Source organism: Equus caballus, chromosome 22 (assembly GCF_041296265.1).
Source record: "Equus caballus isolate H_3958 breed thoroughbred chromosome 22, TB-T2T, whole genome shotgun sequence".
Lineage (NCBI taxonomy): Eukaryota > Metazoa > Chordata > Mammalia > Perissodactyla > Equidae > Equus > Equus caballus.
This window is the reverse complement of record NC_091705.1, coordinates 23,738,934-23,758,690: the sequence shown is the minus strand read 5'-3', so window position 1 is coordinate 23,758,690 and position 19,757 is coordinate 23,738,934. Positions and strand designations below refer to the sequence as shown.

Sequence of the window (19,757 nt, the reverse complement as noted above, 5' to 3'; positions counted from 1 at the left end):
CCCCACGTACACAGCACAGGGTGGAGCAGCCTGAGCTACTTGACCTCTTTCGTATCACACACCCCCTTTGACAATTTAATGAAAGATACAAAGCCTAGACAAATACATAGACATGAAGATGTCTACATTGAGGGTGGGGGTGGGGCGTGTCACAGACCCGGACAGGAATCCATAAACTCCAGGTATAGCTGTCGGGAGGCAGTGTGGGGCACTGTTTGGGCTCCTGGCCCTGGGGCAGAGAGACACAGGTTGAGATCCTAGCTCCCGCATGTACCAGCTCTGTGACCTGGTTATTGGGCCTTGCCCTCTCTGAGCCTCAGTCTTCCTCCCTATAAAATAGGTCACGATAGCATCTCACATGAGAAACAATTGCCACACTGCAGGAAAGGCTTTAGCCAGGCCTGGCTCTGTGGTGAGCTGTCAGTAACCCGGATCTCCCAATGTTTAAGGAAACGTTTCTCCAAGTGTGGCCTATGGACCACGGGAATCAGAATCCCATGGAGGGACTCGTTAAAATGTGGCTCCCGGGCTTCCTGCCCAGGAAATCTGCTTCTGCAGGTCTGGGATGGAGGCCAGGAGTGTGCGTTTTAGACTGGTCTCTGCCTCCCAGTTCTGAAGGGCCTTCATTTCAGAGGTACTGCTCCTTTCCAACCTCTGCAGTCCGGGTCCTGAGAAGAGACTGACAGGTTTCCAGTAGGCTGGGAAGAGCAGAGAACAGGTGCAGGGTGGGGCAAGGGACGCCTTTGGGTGCCCGTCTGGGTCCCCTCCCTGGAGAGACAGAGCCCAGGCTACCCCACGCCATACCTTCCACTGGGTCTTAGCCAACCACGCAGCCCTCAGCTGCCCCCACGCGAGGCCCGACGCCCTCCTGGCCAGGCTACACGGGGAGGGGCGAAAGGGAAGGGCGTCCCGGGAGAGGGGGCAGAAAGGAAAGCGAAACCGGCTGCCCAGACTTTCGCTTTCGCCCGCCTCCGCGCGCCAGCCAGGTGTCTTCGCGATCCCCTATCGCTCTGGGGTCCAGTCGCCGCGCCCCAGACCCGACCCCCGTCACAGTGCGTTCCCCAAATGGCCGGCGACCCCTGGCGGAGAGAGGAGGAGAAGGTCCCCGACGGCAGGCGACCCATGGTGGGAGCCAGGGGGCCCCTGCGCCTCCGCGACTGGCTGGTGGCGCAGATCGAGAGCGGGCGCTACGCAGGGTTGCGCTGGGAGGACGAGGGCAAGACCCTCTTCCGCATCCCCTGGAAGCACGCAGCCAAGCAGGGCTACCGGGCGCAGCAGGACGCGGCGCTCTTCAGGGTAAGGGGGTGGGAGGCGGTCCCCGGCCGCACCCCGGGCGGGCTCTGCACGCGCACCGTCCCAGCGCCAGGACCGACCGACGCGCTGTGTGACCTGGGGCCACGCGCTCGGCCCTTGGCCTCAGTTGTCTGGGGGTTGAGGGTAGTGCTCTGCACAGGCGGGAGACCCTCAGACACCCCCTTAAAAGGGAATCACCACGGCTGCGTGACCCGCACCGCCCCACCTCTCAGGGGGCCTCTGCTCCCTCTCCACGGGGAAATCAGACATCACACATGGGAATTCCCTCAACCTCTCACGCTAAACCACCCACCCGGCAACTTGGGGACATTTTCTGTGCTTCTCAGCCCCAGCCTTTCTCAGGGACCTCCTCTGGGATGCCTTCCCTTTGGTCAGGCATCGTTACTGTCCTCCAAACTCGCTCGCTCTTTCCCATCAACGTTTAAACTCTGGAATCTCTCCCGTGAGCTATAAGGAACCAACCACTTATCAGCCACTGCCACACCCCAAACACTGGCAGTGCCTTTGACTCCTGCTCCTCTGGCCTGCCTTCTCCTTTCCCAGGGTGAGGCGCCTGGAAACGGTCTCCTGGTCATCAGCTCCCTCACTCGTAGCCCCCCAATTCCTTCTCGCTACCACCACCCTCGTCCGGCTTCTGCCTTTCCTGCTAATGTCTCCAGTTGTCACATCCAAGGATGCCATCACGGTCTTCATCTTCTTTCACCTCTGAGTGGGTCTGGGCCTGGTGGACCTGCCTTCTTCCTTGAAACATCTCACTCGGTTTCCAGAATCTCTGCTTCCCACCCGCCCCCAGTGTCCCCCATTTTCCTCCTACCTCCCTGGCCCCTGCTTCCCAGCCTCCATTTCCTCCCCTCCTCTTTCGCAGCTCCCAGCACTCACCCCTGCGTCTCCCTCCTCATGTCCCACTCTCCCCTTCCACAGCCTCCGCGTGGAACCCCAAGCCTGCTGGTCTGGCGGCCCCCAGACCTCTCAAACTCAGCATGCCCTCAATGCCACACTCGTTAGCTCACCTCTGCGGCTGCTGTGTTTCCCAAAATGGGAAATGGCACCGATTGCCACCCAGGCCCCAGAGCCAGGCACTTGAACCCCAGCTGCTCCCCTCTCTTCCAGTCTCACTCTCCTCTGTCACCAAGGCCTGCTGATGTCCCCTGCAGATCTCTTCAATCCATCTGCTTGGACCCATTTCCACCATCTCTCACCAGGTCAACTGCAGTGACCTCACGGAGCTCCCTGCTTCCCCAGTCCCTTAGCTCTCCCCTCAGGCCTCCAGAGGGATCTTTCTAAATGTAAATCTTGCCTTGAAACTCCTCTACTCAGAATCCTTCCATGGCTCCCCATTGCCCTTGTGATTAAAGTCCCACCAACTCTTTATGATGGCCTCAAAGCCGTGCCATCGACTGCCCCTCTCTGGCCTCCTTGTCTCCACTCCCTCTGCTCCCCAACTCTAGAGCCAGCCTGACAGTTCTTTCAGTTTCTAAGCGCTTTGTGTCTCCCTCACCGTTAGACCTTTGCATGTGCTGTTCTCCTCCCTGGAACACCCACTCCTCTTCGCCTTCACCTAGCCAACTTCCATTGTGCTCAGCTTCAACGTCTCGTGCTCAAGAGAGCCTCCCCTGAAGCACTCATTTGTTCAGTGCATTTATTAAACTCCAGCTCAGTGCTTCTCCCAAGTCATCCCTGATTCCTTCTGCTTCCTCCATTGGAACGCCTTTCCCTGCGAATTATAAGTGCCTCGTATGAGACTGTCTCCTCCAGCAGACTCCCTCCTGCTGTTCGAGGGTAGTGACCATGAGCACGGTGCCTAGCCACCAGAAGGTGCTCCATAAGTGTTATACAGATGGTTACATGGCCTGTCCCTGAAGACTGGGCGCTGTTCGGAGGAGGGAGATTCTGGGACTGGCCCTCCCCATCCCTCTGGCTGCTTTCACCCATCCCTCAACCCACTGCTGACAGACTCATGTGACTTCCTGGTTTCTCACCCTCCTAGTGCCCCCAAAGCCAACGGGATAAAGCTTGGCCTCCAAGGACATTCATGATCCAGCTTCAGTCTGTCTCTTCTTCCTCAATTCCTCTTCTCCTTTCCCCTGCCACATACAGTTGATCCTCATTATTCATGAATTCCATATTTGCAAATTCACTTACTTGCTAAAATTTGTAATCCCCAAATCAATACTCAGGGTGCTTTTGCAGCCGCTCACAGACGTGTTCAGAACGGCAAAAACTGAGTCACTGGACGTGCACATTCCCAGCTGAGGTTGGACAAGGGCACGCTCTGCCTTTTAGTTTTAGCTCTCCTACTGTCAACAAGCGTCATTTTCAGTCTATTTAGTGCCGTGTTTTAATATTTTTGTTCCTTTTGTTGGTGATTTCAAATGGTGGTTTGAAATGGTCCCCAGCATAGTGCTGAAGCGCTGTCTAGTGTCCTAAGCACAGGAGACTGTGACGTGCCTTATGCAGAAACGCTTTTTGCCTTATAGTTCATGCCTTTCAAGTTTTGTTTCAGAAGCACTCTCTGCCCCTGGAAGATTTCCTCCTACATTATCTTCTATTAATTTTACAGTTTGACCTCTTAGTTCTGGTTTCTTAATCGTCTGGGGTCTACTTTGTATGTGGCAATAGATGGGGATTTAGTTTTATCAGTTTTACCAGTTAGCAAATCACTGCCATTAGTTTATACCCCATGATCCTATTTATTTTTTATCTATCACAATCCATAATTTGGAATATAGTTATTTGCATTCAGCTGTTTGCAGCCGTATTCTCCCATTAGACTTGAATTCCTTGAGAGCAAGGACATGTCTGTCTTGTTCCCAATTCAGTCCCTAACTCAGGCCTAGCACATCGCAGGGACTCAAGGGACCTGTGTTGGATGGAGGAAGGGAGGAAGAGATGGAAGCATGGAGGGGTGGAGGGACAGAGGGTCAGAGGGAGAGAGAGGTGGGTGGGGGGCAAGGCAGGCCCTCACCCCTCTGCATGGCACCGGCCCCCTCTCCCAGGCCACTCCTCCCCAAGTCCCCCTGCTCATCCCCAGGCCTGGGCCATATACAAGGGCAAGCACGTAGAGGGCATTGACAAGGACGACCCCTCCACCTGGAAGACGCGGCTCCGCTGTGCCCTCAACAAGAGCGCCGACTTCTGTGAGGTGCATGCGCGCAGCCAGCTGGACATCTCCAACCCCTACAAGGTCTACCGGATTGTGTCCGACGGTACCGATGGCCCAGGTACCATCCTGCCCCTGGAGGTAGTGGCTGAGGATGGCTCTCTGGGCAATAAAGACCTCACTTTGCCCATCTGTAAAATGGGAAATGGTGGACTTATTGAGCTTAAACTCTAGGGCTGGTAAACATAGGACACTTAGACCACCCAGTTTATCTCCCCATTTGATAAGGAGGAAACTGAGGCCCAGAGAGAGGTGGGCCTTGCCTAAGATCATGCAGTGGGCCGGGGTACTCTTGTCTGTGACCATCTCAGTTGAGGGGGTCCCCCTTGGGGCCCACGGAACAACAGGCTCTCCCTCCATCCAGTTACCAGGGCTTGTGCTCCCCCTCAAGAGAAGGGCATTCTCCAGAGCCAGGCGGAGCCCCCTGGAGAAGCGACGGAGCTGGCCTGCAGGACAGACCAGGTCAGTGTGTCCTTCCAGCCTCTGCAGCCTTGCCAGCTTGGTCACTTCTCACCCAAACCACCCTCCCAGTGATCTCTGGCACATTTTTCTCATCCCTGCCATCAGCTCCTGCTCTATCACTATCCTCATACCTCAACTCCATCTCTGCCGTCATTTTCAGCTCCATCATTCTATTCCCTTCACCTCCATCATCTCTGGTTCCCTCACTGTTCCCATCACCTCCATCATCTTCAGCTCCATCACTCTGTCCAGCATCAACCCTATTTTCTCCAAATTCACCCCCTCTCCCCTATCATCATTGAGTCCATCACTTTGTCCCCACTCACCCCTTCAGATCCAGTTCCATCACGTATTTCTTTTACCTTCATCACCTCTAGCTCCCTCACTATAGAGAGTTGCCATCACCCCATCATCTCTATCTCCATCACCCTGTCTGTATCGCCCTCATTATCTCCACCCCATCACCTCTCCCCCATCACCGATGGTACATTGCTCTGTGCCCATCTCCCCATCAGCCTGGTCCATTTCACTGTGCCCACTGCCCCCATCAGCATCCATTCCATTGCTCTGTCCCCCCATCTCTATCACCTTTGTTCCCCATCTCCTCATTCACTCCTAGAACTTCTCTCCTTATCACAGTGAACTTCATCTCTGACCCTATCATCTCCAACAACGCCATCAACTCTCTCTTTACCTCTGTGGAGGGTGGGGGGAGTCTTGGGCTCTGAAATTCAAATCCCTATCAACCCCCAGCTGGCCTTCGGTCTGTCCAGACCTCCTCTGCCCCAATGCAGACAGTGTGGGAACGCCTGTGGCCCACAGGTCTCCTCTCCCACCTTCATAACCCTCTCTCCCACTGCTCAGGATGGCTCCGAACTAGCCACAGAGGATAAGGACAAGCAGCAGCCTAGGGGGCTGGCCCAGCAGGGCTCCCTGCCACCAACCACCCTGCTCCTGGGCCCTTTGGCTGACCACAGTAAGGAATGGGTCTCTTCACCCACCCCTGCCCCCTCCCCCGCCTCCTCCGAGCCCTTGATCTAGGGGTCGAGGGACCCAGGGTGAGGTGGCACCTGACTGCTCCCCCTCCTTCCCCAGGGTACCAGGCACAGGACCCTGCACACCCTTGGAGCCCCTCGCCCCCTGAGGACTTCAGCAACCCTGGTAAGAAATCTGAATAAGCTCTCCCCACAGCCCTGTGAGACAGATACTGCCATTACCCCCACTTTACAGGCGCAGGAACCAGACAGAGAGGTTAAGAACCTTGCCCAAGCTCACACAGCTAGGAACCCTGGGAAAGTTACCAACAGGTCACAGGTCCTAAGTGGCAGCGAGAGATTAGACTGCAAGGGCCCGGCTGCAGAGCCCACCACGCTGACCATCGAGCATCCTACTGGCTCTTCTTCTGGGAGGCTGCTGTTGTTGTTTTTGTTGTTATTGTTATTATTATTTCTACCAGCATTAAAATATTTGCTGGGAAGAAGCTCCTAAAATCCCAGAAACCAGGGCTGGGAGGGCCTCAGTGTCAGGCCCCCATTGACGGCTCCAGACTATATGCTTTTGAAACTCAGCTACCAGATCGTTTATAGTGGAAGCTGCTATTATTTACTACCCCCTCTCCCCAACCCCCGCCACACACACACACTACTACCAGAACTATTATTATCAACTGTAGTGAGTGAGCGCCAGAAATTCCCGAGGTGGGGCCTGGAGGACCTCGAGGTCTCCTGCCCGGTTGGCTGGGGGAGAGGCGAGCGGGTGCCACCAACGCGTGGCGCACGCTCCGCGTCTTCCCTTGCTGCAGATTGCTGGCTGCACGTGCGGCTGTTCTATGGCGCCGAGCTGGTGCGCGAAGCCACCGCGCGCACCGCAGAGGGCTGCAGTCTGAGCCCGCGGGCGGCCGCCGCCGCCGCCGAGCGCCTGCTGGGGCCGCCGCGGCGCATGGCGCAGGTCCGCTTCCCGGAGCCGCCGCCCGGCGCCCGCGTGCTGCAGCGCCTGCTGCCGCACCTGGAACGCGGAGTGCTGCTGTGGGTGGCGCCCGAGGGCGTATTCGCCAAGCGCCTGTGCCAGGGCCGCGTGTACTGGCGCGGCCCGCTCGCCCCGCACCGCGCGCAGCCCAACAAACTGGAGCGCGAGCGCACCTGCCAGCTGCTCGACACGCGCCGCTTCCTCGCTGGTAAGAGCAAGACGGTGGGGCCGCTGGTGGCCCGGGGCAGAGTGACTGGGCACAAGGGTGGGCAAAAGGACGTGGACAGAGGAGAGTGGGCACACGAGATGTGGACGCAGGGGAATAGAATTAAGGATGCTGGGCATGGGGTGGGCATCGAAATAAAGGACATGACACAGAACATGGGGAGTGGGAACGAACATGGGCATGAGGGCTGGGCACAGATATGGACATAGGCATATGAGAGGTGTAGGCACGAGGCAGGCTTGGGGCATTCGGTGTAGGGCATAAGCATAGGATTTGGGCACATGTGTTGTCATAGGGTGCTAAGCATAGGGTTCACATCAGGGGCACTGGGCACAAGATAGGCATAGGTGAGTGATGGGGCACAAGGCGAGGGGCCTGAGCACTGGAAGTGGGCACAGATGGGGGACATGAGACAGGCATCGGGACGTGGAAGTGGGCACAGGGCATGGGCACACAATGGATGGTGGGCTTACAGGACGTGGGCATGGGGCAGGAGCACAAAGTGGGCACCAGGTGGGATGCCCAGTCTTGGCCCAGCCCCCACAGTCTTGGTGCCCGTAGAACTGCGCGCCCACCTGCAGGATGGTCACCCAGAGCCCGAGTACCAGATCCGTCTGTGCTTTGGCGAGGAGTACCCAGGGCCCCCAGACCAGCCTGAGGAGCGGCTCATCATGGCCCATGTGAGTCACCTCTCACTCCAGCGGAGAGCCACACCCTCCAGTCCCCTCTGAACGGCCCCTCACTGCTCCCTGCAGTCCCAGCTCCGCCCCTGACCTGCGGCATGACCGCTGGTCTGTATGACCCTGTATGTAAACATGCGTATGGAGAAGGGGCGGTCACTAGGGCTGGGACTTCCAACTGGAACGTAGGGTGCCAGTAACCGAGGTGGTTGGCTCATTGTCCCCCAACCCCCGCTGCAGGTGGAGCCGGTCTTCGCCCGGGAGCTCCTCCTGCATATGAAGCGCCACAGCCATGGTGCCCGGGCCGCAGGTCCCCAGCCCTGCATCCAAGGCATCACTCACCATTGACGCAGCTGAGTCAGCCCTAAGCAGCTGCTTCTTCCTCATGCCCTCTAAAGTCAGCCCCCCACAAGGTGCAGACCACACCCCAGCCCTGCCCAAACTGAGCCAGAGGTCTTGGGGTCTCCCCCCACCCATCACCCAGGTAGGTTGGGACAGTGGAAGCCGATGGCGGCTCCACCCTCTCAGCCATGGAGATGAAGCCCTGGAACGTGGCACGTAGCCCCAGCAGCTGGGCCTAGGGCATCAGGCGGAAACCAAACTCAAGCTTGAGGTTCTGGAAACAGCAATTACATCAGAAACAAGACTTCATCTCTTTGCTGAGAGCCCAACATGCATATAGTGGTTTACTAAAAGCACACCTTAACTGTGGTTGATCCACTGTAAGTTTTGCTTAAAGCTGGGTTTACCAATAATTAGATCCTCAGGGTTCTTTAGAGTGGGGCCAACCAGTAACAATTGCCCACCTCTGAGGGGCTCTGAATTTCCAGACCCTTCCTCCCGCCTGCCACTCATCTCTCTTCTTCTTCTTTTTTTTTTTTGGTGAGGAAGATTGACCCTAAGCTAACATCTGTGCCAATCTTCCCCTATTTTGTATGTGGGATGCCTCCACAGTGTGACTTGAGGAGTGGTGTGTAGGTTCTGCACCCAGGATCCGAACCTGCTAACCCCGGACTGCTGAAGCTGAGTGTGCAAACTTAACCACGATACCACTGGGCCGGCCCCCTCTCTCTTCCTTTTGGGTGTGTGTGGATGGAGGGGGGAGGAGGTCCCAAACAGAGGACTTGGCCTGAACCTGGGGCTGTGGATGCTGACCACTGAACCACCAGCAGCACCTGTAGACGCTGTCTTTGGAGAAGTTGAGGCAGGCCCCCAAACACGACCCTGAGGCAGAAGCCAAAGTGGGAGCCAAGAGTCGGGCCCTCCCCCAGGCCGGCCAGTCTTTGCAAACTGTAAGTTGTAGGGCGTCCTTGAGCCTTGGGAGGCAGCCCACCAGGAGGGCGGTTGCCCCGGCCTCGGCAGGAAGGTCACTGATTTCCACTCCAGATATCTAGAACTTCTTTCCTTTTCTAGTTTCTGACTTTATCTATAGGAATCCTCTCACAGATGGAAACATCATAGGTCTCTTTTAGTGATACATGAAAAAGCCGCTTTTACGGGGAAGGGGGACTGTGTGATTCAACCAAGGCCAGAAGTCCATCAGATCACTGTTCTTCTAATTCATCCAACAAATGTTTATTGAGCACCTGCTCTGTTCCAGGCCAATGCTGGACACTGAGCATAGAGCAAAACACCATGGTCCCTACTCTCTTGGGGTTCACAGCCTGCTTTCCAGTGGGGGCCCAGTGACTGTCCTCTACTCCTGGCCCTCACAGAAAGGGTGGTGGTAAGGAGTTACAGACTCCTGGGTTGAAATCTCAGCTTTGTCACTTACTAGCTGCGCGTGACCTCAGGCAAGTCACTTAACTTCTCTGAGCCTCAAATTCCTCATCCATTCAAAAGAAGCTATGAAGCCCTTTGGAGCAGGATTGGTCCAAGAAGTAAATGTAAGGAGGGGATGTGAGTGGCCTGGCACGAAGAGTGGCGCACAGTAAGCGCCCACTCAGTTACTTGTGGGTAGGAGAGTGTGGAGGAGGCTGCCCCACCCTTCAGAAAGCCTGACTGTCTGTCCTGGGCTTCGCTGCACCCCCGGCCCAAGGCTGCAGCTGGTGGGGAGCCTCAGTTCAGAGTGACGGTCTAAACCCCTGCTCTGCGCTGGGGAAACAAACTCAGCCAGGGTCAGGGACTGGCTGGAGAGGCTTCTTGGGAGGGTGGACGTCTCTGCCCAGATGTCTGTCCTCCCCACACCAGTCACTAGAGGGCGCTGGGGGCTCAGCAGACCCAGTTCCGTGGCCCTCCACATCATCCCAGGCTCCCCTCCCCGCTTACACCCCAGGGCTAGGAGGGCAGGGAATGGTGTGACCTCGAGGGCTCTGCACTGCGGGGAGGAGAAAGTAGACCAGAGGCCTGGTGGGAGGAGGAGAGGAGGAAAGGGGAACTAGAGGAGAGGACTGGAGAGGCCCCTGGGGCTTTTCTCACGGAGACTCCCCATTCCCCAGCTCAGCCACTTAGATCCCCCGTCTCTCGTCAGCGTGTCTCTCTGCCCGCCCTCTCTTGTGTCTGTACCTGTGTCTCTCTCCATCTCCCTCTTTCTCTGTAGATTTCTGTGTTTCTCTCTTTCAGTGATTCTAACTTCTGTGTGTGTCTGGGCACTGTGTGTCTTTATCTTTTCTGTCTCTCTCTGCCTCCATCTCTCGCTGTGTGTTCCTGCCTCTCTCTTGTTATGTCTCTACCTCTCTTTGTCTCTGTCTCTCTGTCTTTTTTTTGCTATCTCTGTCTCTTTACGTCTCTGCCTCCATCTCTTTTTGTTTCGGTCTCTGTCTCGCTCGGTTTCACATCCTGTCCCTCCCCAGCCACCACCACCCGGCACATGTGGGCTGAGGGTCTCAGTCCCTTCCCTCCCATCTCCTCACCCCTGGCAGCTGCTCACAGCTTCCCAATCCTGGCCTCTCCTGCCCGCCCCTCTTGGGCCTTGGGGGAGGGGGGTGAGGGAGGAAGGGAGGGCAGCCTGGCGGGCCCACCCCTTTTTGCCTTTCCAGGCTGGGAGGCTGGGCCAGTGGGCCTTTTAACCAGCCCTGGCAGGCTGTGCCGGACACCAGCCCTGGACGCCGTGCCTGGCCCCTGTGGTCCCGGCAGCCGCCAGCCCGGCCAGCATGCAGCAGCAGCCCCCACCCGGGCCCCTGGCCCCTGCGGCTGAGCCGACCAAGCCTCCCTACAGCTACATAGCCCTGATTGCCATGGCCATCCAGAGCTCCCCGGGGCAGCGGGCCACGCTCAGCGGCATCTACCGCTACATCATGGGCCGCTTCGCCTTCTACCGCCACAACCGGCCTGGCTGGCAGAACAGCATCCGCCACAACCTGTCGCTCAACGAGTGCTTTGTCAAGGTGCCCCGCGATGACCGAAAGCCAGGCAAGGGCAGCTACTGGACGCTGGACCCCGACTGCCACGACATGTTCGAGCACGGCAGCTTCCTGCGCCGCCGCCGCCGCTTCACTCGGCGGGCAGGTGCCGAGGGCGCCAAGGGCCCCGCCAAGGCGCGCCGCGGACCCCTCAGAGCCAGCAGCCAGGACCCAGGAGTCTCCGACGCCGCGACTGGCAGGCAGTGCCCATTCCCTCCAGAGCTGCCAGAGCCCAAAGGCCTAAGCTTTGGGGGTCTGGTGGGGGCCTTGCCAGCCAGCATGTGCCCGCCAACGACCGATGCCAGGCCTCGGCCACCCGCGGAGCCCAAAGAGATGCCCACGCCTAAGCCTGCAGGCCCAGGGGAGTTCCCTGTGGCCACCTCGTCTTCCCCATGCCCAGCGTTTGGCTTTCCTGCTGGCTTCTCTGAGGCTGAGGGTTTTAGCAAGGCCCCTACACCCATCTTGCCCCCTGAGGCGGGCATTGGGAGCAGCTACCAGTGCCGGCTGCAGGCACTGAATTTCTGCGTGGGGCCCGACTCAGGCCTGGAGCACCTCTTGGCCTCGGCAGCCCCCTCCCCTGCACCACCCACCCCTCCAGCCTCACTCAGGGCCCCACTGCCCCTGCCAGCTGACCCCAAGGAACCCTGGGTTGCAGGCAGCTTCCCTGTCCAGGGAGGCTCTGGCTACCCGCTTGGGCTGACCCCCTGCCTATACCGGACACCAGGAATGTTCTTCTTTGAGTGAAGCCCATCTGACCTCGGGCAGTCCCTGCAAGGCCCCTGCCAACTACACCCTCCAGGCTGAGCCTGCTCTAGGATCTGGGGGGCTCTCAAAGGACCCAGGCCTGCAAGCCAACGACAATCGGGACAGGAAGCCAAGATTGGAGTACTGAACACTGGGCCAGCCCCCACGGCCTCTGGACAGACTTGGGGGTGAGGGGACCTGGGGCCCCCTTGAGATTTACTCTGTGGCTCTCGGGGCCAATAAAGCCAGTGTGATGATGAGGATCAGCTTGCTGGATGGTTGGGGGCTGAGGATGCCTGGCTCTGCGTGGGGTGGCTATAGTTGTGGGTTGTGTGGCAGGGGTGGGGGACTGCAGATGGAAATGTCCCCATGAGGCCTTCTCCTGCTGGGGACTTTCTTAGGGAGTTTCCCAGGAAGGCAGAGGACGGGGGAGCAGGGAAGCGGGGAGAGAGGAGGGATGCAAGCAAGAGAGACACCAGGCAGAGGGTGAGGCTGGGCTGGCTGGAGGGGCTGACTCCAGCCCCCAACTCTGTGACCCAGCAGCCCCCATTAGGAGCAGTCCTAATATCGGGAATCGTTTGTGGCATTTATTCTGTGCCGGGCTTGTAGATATCCTCTCACTGAATCCTGTGTGGTACAGAATGTTATCCCCATTTCACAGTGGTGGAAACAGGCTCGGAGAGTTTGGGGCTCTCTATCTCCGACTCCAGATGGCGGGTGAGTGACAGAGGAAATCAAAACCAGGTCTGTGTGGCTCTACCTCCGGCCCCCGCCCTGCAGCTTGGGTGAGGGGGCACAGGAGGCACACAGGGAAGGACCAGAGCTGATGGTGACCCCCAGAGCGGGGAGGGCTTTTCTGGAATCCTGGAACCCCTTACCCCGACTCAGACAACCCAAGGCTCGAAAGGCAGGCACCAATTCCCTTGTCTGGATTTCCTACCTGAAACAGGGACCTCTCTGAGCCCCCAGGTTTCTGAGGTCTCCTGGTGACTCTTGAGAGCATCTCTCTCATGGGGAGATGGGGTGCTGTCCTGGGTACAGATTAGAAGCGACTGAGCCCTCACCTCTGGGCTTCTCCAGCTGCCCCCTTGGATGGAAGCAGGAGGAGTGGGTGTATTCGTGGCCTCCATCAGAGGAACAGGTTTAGGGACCTGAAACCTCACTGTCCTTGTACCGTCCAAATACCAGAATTGCTGAGGCAAATGGCTGCCCTCTGGAGCCTTGGTCCCACCATCTGGATCATGGGTATAGGGAGAGAAGAGAGGGGCCAGTGACACTAGGGGTCTTTGGTGTGAGGGCCTGGAGGGTCTTATGTCCCACAAGGTGACACCCAGGGGGCTGGAGACCCCTTTGTCTGGCAGGCAGCCTAGTCCCCTCCAGAGGCCCTCCTTCGGGCAGGCGGCCACACTGACTTCAGTCTCTGACGCTCCCTCCTCCCTCGGCATGTCCCCTGGGGCCTGGGAGGAAGCGAGCCCGGCTGGACAGCCCCAACCAACTGTCTGGTTCCCACAGACTCCAGAGCCGGGGTGGAGGGGGGACCTGCGGGGTGGGGGCTCACTGTGGTTGGAAGGGGTTGAGAAAATGCCTGGCCGACTGTGAGGTCACTCCCCACCCTGCCCTCTGGACCCCAGCCTGGAGCCCGTTGAGCAAGGGGAGAAGGAGAGAGGGTCTGTCCTGTGGCATTGAGGCAGCGTCCCTGGTGAAGGTGGCGGAGAAAGGCGTGTGTGTGCGGGGCTTGGGCCAGGAGAGAGAAGGAGGCGCCCGTGTAGGTCAGCATGTCTCAGGGAGGGTGTGTGTGTGTGTGTGATGCACAGACAGACAGACAGTTACAGAGACAGGGGCAACCAGATTCAAGGGGTGAGGGTTCTCTCTCAGTTGGGTCAGGGAAAGACGCCTCTGCTGGGCACTGTTCCCTGTGGTGCATTCCTGTGGCGACCTGGTGACCTCGGTCCTTTCCCAGCCTGTGTCCTGAGCTAGTAGGAGGATGGGGAGGCTGCCCTGCCTTGGGGAGCCCAGGCCTCTGCATCCTGCCAGCCCACCCTCTGAGGAGGTTTAGCATCTGCACTGGGGTGGGGGCTTGGGGAGAAAAAATCTGCGCCCCCTGCCCACCCTCTGCTCTGGGGGAACATGCAACAGGGTCAACCACACCCAGGTGCGCAGACTCAGCTCTGGGCATGAGCCCCCTCTCCACATCCCTCTCTGGCCTCCTAACATAGCTGAGAAGTGAAGACAGGCCCCCTCAGCCCCAACCCCCAAGCAGGACCCTGGGCCCAGTGCCTGCCTTGGACTCGCTCTATGAGCCTGGACCAGTGCCCATGATCTCTCTGGGCCCTGATTTCACTCCCTTTGCCCAGTTGGGGGTGGGCAGCCTGACTCTTTGAGTCTGGGTCCCACAAGAGGGTCTGACCTGGGGGGACGGCCTGGAGGAGATCCCATCCCCAGAGGTGCTGGATCAAGAAGACCAGACACCATGATCTCACATTGCCTTGTGCTTGCTGCCCAGCCCAGGGACCCCACCCTCTGGGCCTCCTGCCCTTGCATTCTTTCCATGGCCAACCGACACCCTCTGGCTCCTGCCTGGCCACCCCAACCTGGGGGGTGGGGGGGCGGGAGTGGACAGTGCTTAGCAAAGATTCAGAATGCTTAAACGGGGCCAACCCAGAGAGAGCACCTTGGCACAGATGGAGAGACCAAGGCCAGAGAAGGTCACACAGCAAGGCAGGAGCCGGTACCCACTCTGCTGCCTTAACTGTTTAGGTCTTAGGGGACAGGGACCATCCCCTCTGACTCTGCCTCAAGGACCTCCCCCCTCACTGGATGCTTGTCTGTCTCCAGTAGGAAAGCCCAGCCCCTACTCCTCCTCCTCAGTAAGTTAGAGTGAAAAAGGGTACTGAGTCATCTTGTAAAGTTAGGCTATGTCAAAATCTAAAATGATAGAATTGGTGGTATTTCAGAATATTCCAGAATTGTTAATCACAGCAGCTCAGATTCTTGGAATATCGCAGTTGAAAGGGCGTCTCCTGCCTGATTTCTGAATCCCCTCTACATCGAGGCGTGCATGTCACGTGGGCCTCCAGGAACCAGGAGGAGCCCGCTGCCTTCCCAGCCGAGTCTGGCAGCTCTGAGCCACCGGCAGGAAGTTCCTTACCTGCTGGTCCTTTGGTCTCTGCTCTCCCTGCCCCCAAGGAGGCTACCCCCACCCGCAGGGCCGGGCCTTCCTCCCCCGGCTCCTCCACCCTCCACGTCTTATCTCCCGCCCGCCTGTCCTCCCACCCGCTTCCTTCCCTGGTTTATAGCATTCCACTGCCCACACCCCAGACAGCGCCTGGGCCAGGGGCGGGGAGACCCTCTCCTGTGGAGGGTGGGGCGCTCCAAGGCCACCCCAGGGATGAGGAAGAAGGGGGAGGCGGTGTCGGCCAGCCTGGCACGTCTGCCTGTGGGGAGAGTAAGAACCCAGGAAACCGGGGCTCAGCCAGAAAATCCCCTCCCCACACAGGCTCTCATCACCCCTGAAGGCCAGGCTGCCAGAAGCAGTAGGTACAGCAGCTCTGAGCAGGAGCTCTGGAGCCCAACTACCTGGCTTCACAACCTAGCTCTGTCACTTCCTAGCTGTGTGACTTTGGGCAAGTTGCTTCCCTCTCTGTGTTTTCCTCATCTATAAAATAGGGACACTAACAGTACCTCCCCCCGTGGGGTTGTGAGCATTACATGAGTTAATATTTGCAAAGTGCTTAGGACGGGGTCTGGCACATGCAAACTGCCATAGAAGTGTTTGTTAGGTAAAATACAAAAATATTTGGGTCCCAGAGGCATATCCCCTTGGCCTGATTTACCCCCAGGGGAAGGTCCAGCAGCTGTGGAGGTAGGGAGTATAGGGAGTGGGAAGACTGCTGTGTAGACAGGCTTTGGATTCACTTCCCAGCATCTCCACTTCCTTGCTGTGTAACCTTGAGCAAGTGGATTCACCTCTCTGAGTATTGGTTTCTTCATCTGTTAAATGGCGCCAATGATTTCAACCCCCAGGACTGGTAGGTGGGAAACCTTGTCTTGTGCACTTCGTGTAAGATTCAGTCAACGAGGAATGAAGTTAGAGCATAAAACAGCTGCCCTGGAGGGCCTCGTGCCCTCAGCCCTTTCCTCTCTGCGCCTTCCTTTGCAGGTGGCAAAACCTCCATCCTGCAGGTCGGGAGGTACCTAGCCACTCGCCCCCCACTCTGTTCCCACCCTGCTGGTAAGCGGGCCATGACTCAGCCGGTGGGGCCGAAGAAAGTGGTTCCAGGCTAAAAACAGGCCAGAGGCCATTTAGTCACACCGTCAGCCAGACCCTGCCTGGGGCCCTGGAAAGACCTCCTGATCACAGCCCCCAGGGTACCCTGGTCTCCCTGGGGTACAAGAGGCCACCCCTGTGTCTCTGAGTCAGGGAAGCTGACTCCTCGGCCCTTCCAGAATCCTCACTCCCCGCAGCTGACTCCTCCGCATCCAGTGCCGCCTGCTCAGCGTCACCTCCTCAGGGAAGCGCCCTCACCACCTCGTCTGACTAGGTGCTCTGACTACTCTCCGTCTCTGCATCCTACTCGTTTCCTCCGCATGGCATCTGCTGCGATGTGGAATTACACATTTCCACGTGTACTCCCTTTTCATTGTGTCTTCGTCTTAGAATGCAAGCTTCAGGGAGCAGGGTGGGGTCCGCCTGACTCATTTTACCCACTTCCCTAAGCAGGGGACCCGCACCAGCAGGCCCTCAGGAAAGGTTTGCTGAGCGGACGAATGGATTCATGGCCCCCATTCATCCATTCGCCATGGACTGAATCTCAGACAACCGCAGGAGCTCCTGGTTCCCTCAGAGCAAAAGCCCAGGTCCCACCAGCCCGTGTGACCCGGCTTCGTCCCCTCCTGCCCTCCCCTCACCCACTCCAAACAGCTTTGCACGTGTTCGTCCTTCTGCCTGGAACAGTCTTCCCCTAATCCCCTCGGGGCTCCCTCCCTCACGCCCTTTGGTCCTGTCCTCAGAGAAGCCCGCCTGACCAGCACATCCCCCACGTGCCCACCAATGCAGCCTAAAGTCATCACTGCCATTCAGCGTCTGTCTCCCGCTTAGAACAACACTCCGTGTGGCCGGGGATTTTTGTCTGTCAGCTGCTCGTCACCAGCACCTGGAACAGTGTCTGCTACATAGCGGGAGCTGAGGAAATAGTTGTGGAACAGACTCAGCAGCCCGTGCCAGGAGCTCTATCTACGTGTCTCATGTAAGCCCGTGTTAGCCCTGGGAGGCAGGTGCTATCTTACCCCAGACAAAGGCTCAGAGGGGCAAATAAGTAGATTCGAACCCCGTTCTGTCTGACCGGCATCCAGCCTCTCTGTCATTAGTTTGTCTCTCCAGAGCTATATGAGATCCGCGTCTCCCTCCCCGTCCCCACAATCTTCACAGCCTTTCGAGCAGACCGGGCCCAGCCTCCCCCGGCCTCCCTGCCTCCAGTCTCTCTCTGCTACTCACCTCCCTGGCTGCAGGGATCCTTCTAAACCACAGATCTGACCATGTCCCTCCTTTGCTCAAAACCCTTCTGTGGCTCCCTATTGCCCTGATTCAGCCTGGCATTTGGGGCCCATGCCAACTTCTCCAGACTTGTTTCCTGCTTCCTTATATGTCAAAACCCCACTGGAATGCTCCAAGATAAGCTTGTTCTCAGCTTCAAGTCTTTGGACATGAGATCCTCTCCGCCCAGAACACCCTTCTTGCTCTATCTGGAAAAGGCCTGCTCCTTATTTGCTCTCAACTTGGACGTCACTCCCACTGGAGAGAAGAGAATAGGGGTTCATGTCTTCTTCCATGTCCTTCCAGCTTCACCCTGATCCCCAGCCTCCCACCCTCTGGGATTCCAGAGGCCGCGAGCTCCCTGAGGGTGGGGACCGTGACTAACTCATCTCCAGGCTCTAGGTTGGGGCCAGGCCCAGAGCAGGGACTGAATAAATAGCTGTGATGTGATTGGATGTGTCAGAAGTCAGACTGCCTGCTTTGCATCCTGACTCCTCTATTTACTGGCTGGGAACCCATGGACCTGTTCATAAACTCCCTGTGCCTCAGTTTCCTCACCTTTGAAGTGCTGGTAATGAAAACACCCATCCATCATGTGGGGATGAAATGAGTTCACCCAGGGGAATCACTTGGTACAATCCTGGGAGCTCAATAAAGAACAGCACTGGGGTGAAGGAAGGAACAGGTGTGTGGGCAGCTGCACGAAGGGGATGTGGTCCAGGTGGGCACATCCTTCAGGACAGCGCGGGCTGCTTCACACCCTCGAGGCAGCCCTGTTACTGGCTGTGGCTTTTCCCACCGCTGCCCTGTTGGGTCCAAGGTGGCCAGTGGAATTCGAGGCCACTGGACGCAGACAGGAAAAGACAGCGTCACCAGCCCTGGTGTAATCCAAACCAGATGCGGCCTCGGACCCATGGGGGTGGTCACTGAGGGCCTGGCCGAGGCCCAGAGGCAGGAAATAGTCTTGGAGGAACGCTCTCTGGGCTGGGACCAGCCGGGAGGAGCTGTCCCATTGAGGGTGTTAACCCTTCTTAGCCCACAGGGAGGCCCAGGTCACCGTGTAGGGGAAGTTGGTGGCCCTGGCCCCATGGGGCACGGAGCACCTGGTGGCAGGTCACCGCGTCAGCATTGTGATGGGCACCACGTGGGAGGAGCCCACAACAACTCAGGAGGAGGCACTGAGGCAGGCAGGGCACACCCAGCAAGGCGCGGGGGACACTCACAGCCGGGCACCCGGGACTTGCAGAGCCCCAGCCCCAGAGCCTTGGCCCTGGCCCTGGCCCTGGCCCTGGTTCTAGCTGGCAAGCCCAAATCCACTGAGGATGCACGCCCTCTGTCAGGGTGGCTCCTAGGTGAGGAAGCTGCTTCCTCTGAGGCTGCCGGGAACAGGAGCTCTAGTGAAAGGGCTGGGGCTGGGGCCCAGGCCCGCAGAGAGGCAGGAACTCAGCCCCACACCAGAGCTGCTGCCTCAGCTTTTCCTGGGTGTGCTCTGTGGCCTTTGGAGGGAGCAAAATCTCTCTGAACTCCCATTTGCCCATCCATATCGTTCCCTTCAGGGAGGAAGGGAGGCCCAAAAGAGGCACCTGACAAATTAAAAAGAGCTTTCTACGAGGTGCTCCCGGGAGGGTGGGGGCAGAGGCAGTGATCACCCTCTTCTGCGGCTCTGGGTGGGCTTCCCATCCAGGACAAGTTAATTTGCTGTGTGGCCTTGGGTGAGTTACTTTCCCTCTCTGAACCTGTTTCCTCACCAGTCAAACACAGTGAATGAGCACCCTGTCCCATCTCCCGATTGTCACAATGGCCTAGGAGTGGCAGAGGAGAGCAGAGCTGAGGTGGTCGTTTTCATATTCTAGAGGAGGAAATTGAGGCTTGTGCTGGGAGTCAGGAGTCCTGGGTTCTAGTCCCAGCTGCGGCTGTCTGTGCTGAGGGGCTTTCCTCATTTTGGCCTCGGTTTCCCCAGCTGGATCCAGGCCCTGGATCTCTGCACTCGCTGGACCTCATTTCCTCCCCCCCAACCACGGCGGTGAGTCATCCCTCATCATCACGCTGTGTGGCCGAGGCTCAGCCTGGGTGGGGGCCAGCGAGGCCGAGACAACTCAGAGGAAATCACAGGCCCGGCCCAGCTGGCAGGTGGCGGGCAGGCGGTCAGGCGGGCAGGGATCCACGGCCCTGGGGGTCTTGCCCATAAGCACATCTCCCACCAAGAGCCCCACCCGGCTCCCCAGGGCCCAGCTCTGCCGGCTCAGACCCCAGAGTCCGCACACCCCATCCCGTGTGGCACCTGCTACGGCAGGACTCTGCGCCCACCTGCTGGAAGAGGGCAGGGGTGTGG

General features: G+C 58.2%; 2 protein-coding genes across 3 annotated transcripts; both read left to right on the top strand.

The window, feature by feature from the left end:
- The first annotated feature begins 933 nt into the window (after nucleotides 1-933).
- Nucleotides 934-12,152, top strand: LOC100147208 (interferon regulatory factor 4). Of its 2 annotated transcripts, none has more exons than XM_023626293.2 (8): nucleotides 934-1,296; nucleotides 4,346-4,535; nucleotides 4,839-4,936; nucleotides 5,801-5,912; nucleotides 6,032-6,097; nucleotides 6,738-7,109; nucleotides 7,709-7,807; nucleotides 8,048-12,152. In XM_023626293.2, exons 1-7 carry the CDS (start codon nucleotides 1,066-1,068, stop codon nucleotides 7,783-7,785), a joined length of 1,146 nt encoding a protein of 381 aa, XP_023482061.2. In that variant the 5' UTR covers nucleotides 934-1,065; the 3' UTR covers nucleotides 7,786-7,807; nucleotides 8,048-12,152. The 2 variants fall into 2 exon arrangements, with proteins under 2 accessions (XP_023482061.2, XP_023482060.2); XM_023626292.2 differs by having other exon boundaries at nucleotides 7,689-7,807.
- On the top strand, nucleotides 8,143-12,152 carry FOXS1 (forkhead box S1). Its single transcript, XM_005604558.4, has one exon. It carries the CDS (start codon nucleotides 10,900-10,902, stop codon nucleotides 11,890-11,892), a length of 993 nt encoding a protein of 330 aa, XP_005604615.1. The 5' UTR covers nucleotides 8,143-10,899; the 3' UTR covers nucleotides 11,893-12,152.
- Nucleotides 12,153-19,757: the final 7,605 nt, after the last annotated feature.